The sequence below is a fragment of the Chenopodium album genome, chromosome 12 (assembly GCF_948465745.1).
Source record: "Chenopodium album chromosome 12, dcCheAlbu1.1, whole genome shotgun sequence".
Lineage (NCBI taxonomy): Eukaryota > Viridiplantae > Streptophyta > Magnoliopsida > Caryophyllales > Amaranthaceae > Chenopodium > Chenopodium album.
Window position 1 is genome coordinate 51,244,253 of NC_137845.1, and position 10,480 is coordinate 51,254,732.

Genomic DNA, 10,480 nt, shown 5'->3' on the forward strand with positions numbered 1-10,480 from the left:
TAGTTTGGTCTATGATAAGGGTCCAATAATGGTGTAGTTGGATGGGGTTGAAAAGACCTTTCTAACAATATATTATAAGCCCAATTCCGATAAATAATGAGGAAGTTATGGCCAAAATACTAAACCGGGCCCAGACCGGATTTTACCTACGACCCAATGATCATGTGGAGGGTCCAAAGGTCTAATCTCATTCTTAAACTAATTAGGATTAATTAGAAGCTTTTATAAGATTCTAAAAGATCTTAATTATCCTTTTTGAAAAGATAGAATTAGAGAATTTGAAATTGAATAAAAACTTTCCTTTTTTAAAACTTTCCTTTTTTAAATCCTAATTCTATTCGAATTTAAAGATGTTCAAAAACAGTCAAATATTATTTTTGTGCCTCATAATTTTTATCCAAATCTTATATGGTTGGATAGATCTTGAAATTATCTTTCCAATGATATGTTATAATATTAATTCCGAGCTATAACGAAAAAGATATGAAAGAAATACGAAACTCTATCCAAAACTGACACCCTTCCACTATTTCGGCCATATTTTTTTTATCTACAAAAGATTTTAATCTGATTTCAATTGGGTTGGAAAGTAGACTTCAAGATCTTTCCAACAACATATTATATACCTTATTTGAAATTTTGGATCAAAAGATATAATAAAAACAAAATCCGCAAAAAACTGTCCTAGCGCCAAACGACAAGTCTGTCGCCTGGCGCTGCTACCTGTCGCCTGGCGACGAGCTTGTCGTCTGGCGCTGACTCCTGTCGTTGGAGACAGAAGGTATTTTATTCCGAATGGGACTTGAACTCTTTTCTTCGATCCCGTGCTATTTTTCTATAAATAGAGGTCGTATCTCTCCGTTTTTAATCATCAATCTCTCTTTCTCTCTCTAGAAGCTAGAAGATTTCTCTTTCTATTCTTTTTCTAAACCTTCCCTCTTACAAAATTCCACATTCACAAGTTCTAGACACACCTAGTCAAGTTCGAAGTTGCCTTCGCCCTATACGTGAAAGGTTGATAATTTCTGAGGGTTTGGTCCCTAATCCCTATTTCAATTATTTAATTTAATTGTTTGATTTATTATTTTCCTTGAAGTTACTAACGTGTGTATTTTGTTATTAGAAAGAGATACGAGGCATCCAAGTAAGTAATTTAATTACTTTCTTTTTCTATAGAAATTATGCTTTAATCGTATTAATTCCTAGTATCATGTTAGGATGTTTTATTGTTTCCTAGTATCATGTTTAGGGTTAATTAATATTTTTAATATCATGTACGTTTCTATGATGCTTCCTATTTCTTTCCTAATACCATGTTAATATCATGTTAGGGCTAAAGCTTTGATCTTTATTATTTAGTGACATGTTAGGGTTTGTTATTAATCTTGTTAGTATCATGCCTAGGATCATGCTATTATTATTAAGCTTTATTGAGAGTATTATTATGATGATGTGATTGTTATTATGTTTCTTGATATTATATTTATATTATTGTTATTGCTTGATCACACCTTTTATGCATGTTTAAAGGGAATTTGTACTTGTAATCACGTTTATATAAGATAATTAATAATCTTGTTTAGGTTAATATGATTATAATTCAAGTGATCACCAATAATAGATTTGCTTGTGCATTAAATTCAACCAATATAGATAAACAGGTTTAGGGTTAATCTGTTGATTGTATGTTAGTCAGAAAGCGCACATGAATACGAGAAGAATAAAGTAGAGGCCTATTATTAGGGCATGTTCAATCTCTTTTAGGTTGGATTTGTACCTTCATCCCCGAACTTCCAGTCATGGTTCCAGACCTATTGGAGTTAACGATCTCCTGGATCGTTAAGGGGTGTAACCTTCACCCTGTGAATGGTTTACAAGTTCCTAAAACTTGTTGGCGACTCTTTTGCTCTAGCTTCCTTCCCTTTGGACGCCACTATGCTTAAGTGTATGATCACAGTGGGGCTCAAGCGTGGGATGGCTTGAAATATTCCCTACAACTAGGGTTCATAGTTTCTGTAGTTTGTTCTTCTTCTCTTTACAGATTTCTTGCTTATCCTTGGCATCCTGTGTGAGTAGGATTGTCATATAGCTCCCCCTAGGTTGGAGAATCCCAAACATTTACTTCATCTATGGGTTTTTCTTGTTCTTTTTTTATTTTCAAGGAGTTTAGCTTCGTTTGGATAAAACTCCTCGACTCCCATAAAAGGTTTAAACCTTTCAACAGCTATTCTCTTCTTCCAATATTCTGAGCGCCACCTTCGTTTTCCGCAACCAATACTTGTTGAGCAGTTACTGTTCCTTTCAGCCATTGATGCAGCGTTTTAATAGCTAGAGTCGGCTACTTAATTTATAGCATTAATTGCTTCTGTTCTTGCTCTCCATGCTTGATTTGTATCAATTTTTAAGAACTCAAATTTGGCTATAAATGCAATAGCATTTTTCAGAAGAACATACCACATTCCTTATTCTCTTCTTCTATCCTTTTCTTTTTCTTTTAATCTGTCTTCTTCTTAACTCCTCCTCTTCTCTTAAATTCTTCTATCTTTTTCTGATTTGTCATGAGCAATAATAGTAATTCTTCTAATGCTCATGATGAGCAGCATAATCTGGATCTGCGAGGAGGCCCTCTTATACCCCCCCACCAGATTTTGATTTAAATAACAGCAACATTGATTATAACTCGTGTGCTATTAGTTTCTTTATTGGTCCCTACCCTCCTTTTGAACACTTTGTGCAACTCATAGTTAACTCCCGATGGTTGAGGAGGGGAGAAATCAGGGTCCATAGGTCAGGCCCTTATTTTCTATTTGAATGTAGAAGCAGGGAAGATCTATCAGGGTTAGTTCGTATAAGTTCTACCATAATTGATTGCAAAATTATTAATCTCATAATGTATCAGCGAGAGTTCGTGCCTCAACAGATGAGTTTCACTTATACCAGGATTTGGGTGAGAGTCTATGCGCTTCCTTTGGCATACTTGACTACAGGTTGGGCTAGACAAATCCTACGTCATGTAGGATACATTGAAGAATTGGGTCATGAAGGGAATAACCTTCCTCTTAATTCCGAACTAAGGGCGAGAATGCTAGTTGATATGTCTATGCCGCTAATCCCTGGATGCTTTATTACCTTAGAAGGGGATAGGGTAATTTGGGTTTATCTGCGATATGAAGGGGTTTTTAAGTTCTGTAAGTCGTGTGGCTATGTGGGGCACTCTACTTCTCGTTGCCTTCTCCATGTTATTGTAGCTCAAAGGAGGGTTAGGCGTAGACTTGATACGGTGCAAGCTGATAGGATAAGGGTTTTGTATGGGCCAGCAGAATATCCCTTCTATTCTAATTTCATTCGGAGCGGATTAGGGTTTTGTATGGGCCAGCAGAATATCCCTTCTATTCTAATTTATTCGGGGCTTACCAAATTTGTATAGGTTTCAAAACACGGCGACAGACTTGAGGCGGCTTGAAGCTCTAAATGCATCTCCTTTGAACAGGAGGATGCCAACGGAGGAGGCTCGGTTTGATGAAGGTCTTTATGATGATCCATTCCCTTCTTCAGAAAGTGATGATAGTGATCGCTTCTTCTCAGGTGAAGAGGATCTCTCGAATGATGATTCTGAGCTCATTGAAATGGAAGCACAAAGAGTGCAACCGGATCTTTCTCTCTCACCAGGAAGAAGATTGGGTTTGGTGGGAGATCCATATGCTGAATTTATTCATAAAGGGAGGGAGAACCCTAATATGGATAGCTCTTCTGATTCTCAAAGAAATTAGAATGTTTCTGCTGAACATGGTGCGCACATCTCACGGAACTCGGGTCCGGGCCCAAGAAAGCCCATCTATGTGCGGCATGCATCTCCTCCAATGCCGAGTGATTTACCTCCTCCACCTCGGGCTTTCTTTAAGGGTTCTACTTATGAAAGGGGTGAATCTTCTTCTGCTCAGCATGTGAATGGACAAAGGGGAGGCCCAGGAACAATTTTCCATACTTTGGGGATCTCAAATTGGGCCACCTCGCATGCTGGCTTTGAAGGAAGCAGCTAAGCTTTGCTGGGAAATGGAGTTAGGCAGAATAACTCTATTGTGGGCCAATTAACTTCAATCTCACCTCAAGGGTTCGATAGTACGTCGATCATGGCAACTAGGAGAATGGATGAGGAAATGCTTTCGGATGAGGATTATGCTCATGTTATGGAAACTAGCACGATACTTGCTTTGGGTATTCGTAATACAAGGAGGTTGGAAATTCAAGAGTTTCATCAAATAAAAAGGGGAACTACTCTGCCTTTCTTGAGACTTTCCTCGAAGGTGGGGTTGCCAAACCTACCACTTATGGAGTTCGATCCGCCTAACTCACCGGTATCGCATTTTAGCTCTTTCAATTTCACAGATTTATTTAACTATGATGACAGTGCAAACACCGGGAAAAGGATTAGGGAAGCAGTTAGCCACATGCCTCATTCATGTGATGGGGACTCGATTCGTTACAGTGAGACGGATTATGAGTGGGTGTAACGTAAGCGTCTTAAAAGGCTTCATAGGTGGTCTGAAAAGGGTAGGTTCAACATTTGGCTCAAACATAAAAATGGGGTTGGTAGGTTTGCTTCGAAAGTAATATCTGATCCGGACATGGCTCGTGAATTTGGGGTTGAAATTGATGAGGACATCCGCAAGAGGGGGAAAAACAAGAGGCCTCAGGAAATATCATCTTTTTCTTTTGGTTCATATAAAAGGAAAAAGAGTAAGGAGGTGACTTCGGCTCTCAGGAAAATTAGGGATGACATGGACATTGATCTGCAATTGTCTATTCTTGAGTCGGTGAGGATCTCTTCGAGGGGTAAGGAGGCTGAACCAGATTAGCCCTCGAATGCTTTATGAATGTTGTGGGGTGGAATTGCAGGGGTCTAAATGATCCACACTCTCTTGCGATTCCCTACTTAGTGTGGCTCTACCGTTCTAAGCTTCCTTTATTTATGTTTATTTCGGAAACTAAGATGTCTTTCTCTAATGCGGCATGTAACTTAGGTATTTTGGGCCGTACTTCCACTTTTGGTTGGGATGCGGATGGAAGTAGTGGAGGTCTCCTTGTTTTAGGATGTTCTAATGATGTAGTAGAATGTTTATACTCGTCAAAAAAACTTTATCCTTTGTAAGATTTATGAATCTAATGGATGTTTTAAGTATGTGTTGTTTCTTTATGGTGAACCTCAAGTAGAAAATAGAAGATTAGTATGGGAACAACTTCAATGGTTTTTGAATGAATTCAAAAATGTTCTAGTAATAGGGGATTTCAATCAAGTGGAAAGTGGGATTGATAAGCTAGGAGGCTCGGCTCTAATTAGGGGAATCGACGCCTTTCTAGATTGGAGGTTTAGCAGCAATATTACAGAAGTGCCTTTCTCGGGTCCAACATTTACTTGGAGCAACAAAAGGGAAGGCAATGGCCTTATTATGGAAAGTCTTGATCGTGCTTACATAATGGAGGAATGGTTCAATCACTCTCCGGATGGTAGAATTACTCATGAATCGATTGTTTGGTCGGACCATGCAACCATTACTTATAGCTCTCAGCCTAAATCTTTGTCTTCAAATAGGCCTTATCAAATCGAAAATTGGTGTCTCAATTTTTCGGAAGTTAAAGAAATGGTGGAAGGTGTGTGGAAGGAGGAGGTTCAGGGGTCTCACATGTTCCAACTCTCTAGGAAGTTACAATTGGTTAGATCAAAGCTTCAAAATCGGTGCTTGGAGAACAAGAAAATTTAGGGCATCAATTGGAGAAAGCTTACCAAAGATCTACAAAGTATAGGGTTGAATATTAACTCATTTCAAGAAGGGGAAGATTACATCCACCGTATAAATCTTCTCGTTCCGGAGAGCCAGTTGAGTTTCAGTTTTCGGAAATAAAGAATGAAGTCTAACTGGATTAAATTTGGGGATTGTGCTACTCCTATGATGTATAGGAAAGTGAAGCAACGACAGTTACACAATGAGATTTTGACTCTGCGAAATGATAGTGAGGTCTGGGTGGAAGGTCAAAAGGAGGTGGAGAGGGTAATTTTGACCTCTATTAAGGGGGATTTCAACCCGGCTATGGATAGTAACCATGGAGAAAATATTGATCTTTTGCTATGACAACTGGATATCCCTCATATCTCCACGAAAGACCGGGTAGGGCTAGATCGGCCATTCACAGGTATGAAGATTAAAAATGCAATGTTTAATATGCACCGATCTGAATCCCCAGGCCCGGATGGGTTCACGATGGACTTTTTTCAGTCATATTGGAAGGAGGTAGGGCAATTAGTGGTAGACAGTGTTCAACAATTTTTGAGAATAGGAAATATGCTCAAGGAATGGAACCAATCTTTACTTGTGTTGATTCCAAAGGTTAAGACATCGGAGCTGGCCAACCAGTTTAGACCAATAAGTTTGTGCAACACGATCTACAAATGCATCTCTAAGTGCCTTGTCAACAGGTTAAAAGGGGTTGCCACATATTATTTCGGAAAATCAACATATTTTCATTCCAGGAAGGTACATGGAGGACAATATCCTTCTGAGTCATGAGCTTATGCATTTAATACAAAGAAGGGCTTGAACTTCACGGTAGTGAAAATTGATATGTCAAAGGCATATGACAGGGTGGATTGGCTCTTCATCCTTAAGGTTTTACAAGCTTATGGTTTCTCTAGTCACTAGATCAGAATGGTGTCTCAATGCATCTCAACTGTTAGTTTCAAGGCGCTCATTAACAGGAAAACTACGGACCATCTCTCCCCCAAGTGTGGGTTGAGGCAAGGAGATCCCCTTTCTCCATATCTCTTCATTTTCTGCATGGATATTCTCTCAAGGATGTTATCTCTTGCAGAAGATATTAACCAGTTCAAAGGGTTAAAAGTGTCAAGGATATCTTCTTCTATCTCTCACCTATTTTTTGCAGACGGTGCTATGCTTTTCTTCAAAGCAACTGAAAAGTATTGCCTCTGCATCTCCGATATCCTGCATAGGTTTGGTAAGGCTTCTGGTCAACAATTGAACTTACAAAATTCCTTTGTGAAGTTCTCACCGAGGGTTGACTTTAATACAAGGTTAGACATTAAACGTATTCTTTCAATGATTGAGAGTGACAATATGGGGACTCACTTGGGAGCCCCAATTGATATACAGGGGAAGAAATGTTTGTCTTTCTATTATCTGGTTAAAAAAGTCTCAGATAGGATTTTATCAGGGACATCTCTAAAGCTGTCACAGTCGGCAAAGCTAATTCTTATTAACACAGTACTTGTAAGTATATCTGCTCATGTCATGAAATGCTTGAAGCTCCCCTAGAGTATTGCAAACAAAATTGATTCCTTCATCACTCAGTTCTGATGATCTAACAACGGGAATAAGGGTATGCACTAGGTAAATAGGGCTACTATTCAAACACCGAAGAGCATGGGGGGTCTGGGCATCCGAGGTACAGCGATCCTAAATGATGCACTCCTCTTCAAATAGGCAACTAGGATGCATCTCAACCCCCAACTTCTCCTTTCTAAGGTGCATAAAGGTTTCCAAGGTTGTGGTATTTGTAATATTGACAAGTCTTACAAGAGAAAAGGAAACCCCTCAATGGGAAGGACAAGCATCCGGAGGGTTATTGAGGTCTTCAAGAAGGGTTTTGCTTGGAAGGTGGGTAATGGTAGGGATATTAAGGTTATAAGCATGTCTTGGGTGAAAGGGGATATTCCAACAGTGAATTCTAATCAAGTGTTGGGGGTCTCTCTAAATTGGAAGGTTCGGGACTTCATTGATACAGATACAACTACGTGGAATATAGGGAAGGTGAGGGAGTGTTTTGACTAGAATAGTGCTAAGTCAATACTATCTATGGAACTTCCCCATACAAGGGAAGATGATTTTCATTATTGGAGATACCATCCGTCGGGAAGATATACAGTCAAAACTGGGTACTACTTCTTCTCGAAAAATGTAGGGGTAGAGCGAGACCCCTTTTCCACAAGGGATCAAGATTTTATAAAGCTAGTTTGGCGATTGAATATTCAACCAAAATGGAAGTTGTTCCTGTGGAAGCTATTTCATGATGGTATCACGGTGAAGCTTAACTTGGCTAGAAGGGGAATTCAGGTTGATGTAACTTGTGACTATTGTGGAACAGAGTTGGAAGATAGCCAACATCTGTTTTGGTTTTGTGATCTGGCAAAGGAAGTTTGGGAGATCTGTTCCCTTACTATTTGCCCTGACTCTACTGGTTCCAACTCTTTGAGAGTGTGGATCCAGAAATATATCTTGCTTTTCTATAGCGAGGATGGCAAACATGGGATCCGCATTGTTAAGTTTGTTGCAACACTATGGGGGTTGTGGAAAACCAGGAATGCAAGGTGCTTCAATGGGAGCAATGGGGCGGCAAATCTAGCTATGGAATTCATAAATATGGCTATGCATGATCATGAGGTTTTCACACAAGACAGTAGCACACTTTCCGATAGTAGGTCTCCAATAGAGGATGGCCCGTCTATCCCGCCAGGTTTTAATTATGTGCATTTAGGGAAGGATAAGCTTATGGCTCATGGGATAAGAATACTTCTAGGGCCGGGATTGGATGGGCTTTCACGAGGAACGGTCAAGGTAACCCTACAGATGGGGGGGAAGATATGGAGAGACCGGGTCGTCAATTCATTATGAGGCTTGGGCTTGCCTAGAAGCTATGAAGTGGGCTCGAGCAAAAGGGTTGAGAGGGATCCTCCTCCTCTCAAATTCAGTCTCTCTTTTTTCCAACCTTCAAGATGCCCTAGGTAAGGATGTTTCTATCTCTTGAATGTTAAAGGAAATTAAGGCAGTGGGAGCTTCGTTCCAAAGATGTGCAATTCTTAAAGTTCCAAGGGACCAGGTACAACGGGCAAACGACATTGCAAGGAAATGTCGGATTACTCTGTCGGATTACTCTGTCTAATTATTTATAATTTCTGTTTAGTTTCCATTTGCTATTGTCAAAAAAAAAAAAAAAAAAAAAAAGATACTTGGTATTTGAGTTCCTTATGCAACTGCAACTAGGGGTGAACACTGGTCCAGACCCAGACTGCACCTGATCCGGATTGGACCTGGCCGGTTATGCGAACCGGTATTGGATCTGAATTTGTCGTTTCGATTTCGGTCCAAACCGGTTCGGTTTTCGGTCAGATGTATTTATTTTATGCGCACCCGGGGGGACACCAGTCCAGACCGGTTTACGCGGACCGGTAATGGACTTGAATATGTTGGTACCATTTTCGGTCCGGGGTATTTTATGTACATCCCTAACCGCAACAAATAAATTTTTTAAACATACGAAATTTTTGAATGATAAAAAACAATCTGAAGAACATACAACAATATATAGCCAAATTTCAATTTGTAACAACTATTTTTTTTTTAACAAACGATTTTTTGGATAATTTGTTATACAAATATTTTGATACATTAAATGCAAAGTTCATAAAGTATTAATTGATTTAGTTTGTCTTCATTTTTTTTTCATGTACACATATGTTGATACATTAAATACAAATATTTAAGGAAGTCCCTAAATTGTGATGGCTAAGCAGACAAAGTCCCTAAACTATTGCTAAATATGCGTTGCAGGTCCATAAGTTATTGATGATTAGGCAAGGTCCCTAAACTATTTGGCTGAAAATAGTTCTCCTTGGTGGCTAAGGGGTCAAATTGTCTCACTCAATAGTTGAGGGACTAAAATGCTACAAATACGTTAGTTTAGGGACCGTATTTAACGGTAACTCATATTATATCAATCGGTTTAATATACGTAATGTCGGCGAGCCAATAAAATTACTATTGCGTCCATTTCGGGTTATTTGTCAATGTCGGCAAGCTACTCTAATTAGGATTCATTTTTGAATTAGGTTTGTATAATTACCTTGTATTTCGTGGATGGACACAATCAGATTAATACAAAGTTGATAAACGGGTCTGGGCCACACCCGCCACAAAGTGTCCACTTTTATACGACCAAGGAGGTTCCACTTCAACAATTGGTCTTACATGCATCCTTATGCACTTAGGATAGGTGCAACATTGGCCCAATAAAGAAGCCCAGTTGCAAAACTTGCCCAAACGAAAACACGACCCACATCCCTAACCCGACCCACTTCCCAACCGCCATATTTTGGATTTTAATTTTTTTTTTTTAAAAAAAAAACCATTTTACTTCTCTCTCATTAATTTTTCAAAAATTTCTACATTTAATTTCTCTAATTTTCTCACTCTAAACTTCATTCTCTCTCCTTTACATGATTTTACTTCATTAAAAACTGAAAAATCAGTAATGGATATACGAGAAGAGATGCAAAATCAACAGGATTATCCCAAGAAAAGGTAAATTTTCACTGATTTTTGTCCGAATTTATGTGAAATTTTTATTTGAATTTTTCAAAACTCTGTTCTTCGAAATTTTCTGTTAATTAGTTAAATTTTTTGTTCATATTCTT

At 38.9% G+C, this 10,480-nt stretch overlaps 1 protein-coding gene across 1 annotated transcript; it reads left to right on the plus strand.

The window, feature by feature from the left end:
* Positions 1-6,701: 6,701 nt before the first annotated feature.
* LOC145571301 (uncharacterized) lies at positions 6,702-7,841 on the plus strand. Its single transcript, XM_081630359.1, has 2 exons — positions 6,702-7,280; positions 7,494-7,841. Exons 1-2 carry the CDS (start codon positions 6,702-6,704, stop codon positions 7,839-7,841), a joined length of 927 nt encoding a protein of 308 aa, XP_081486485.1.
* Positions 7,842-10,480: the final 2,639 nt, after the last annotated feature.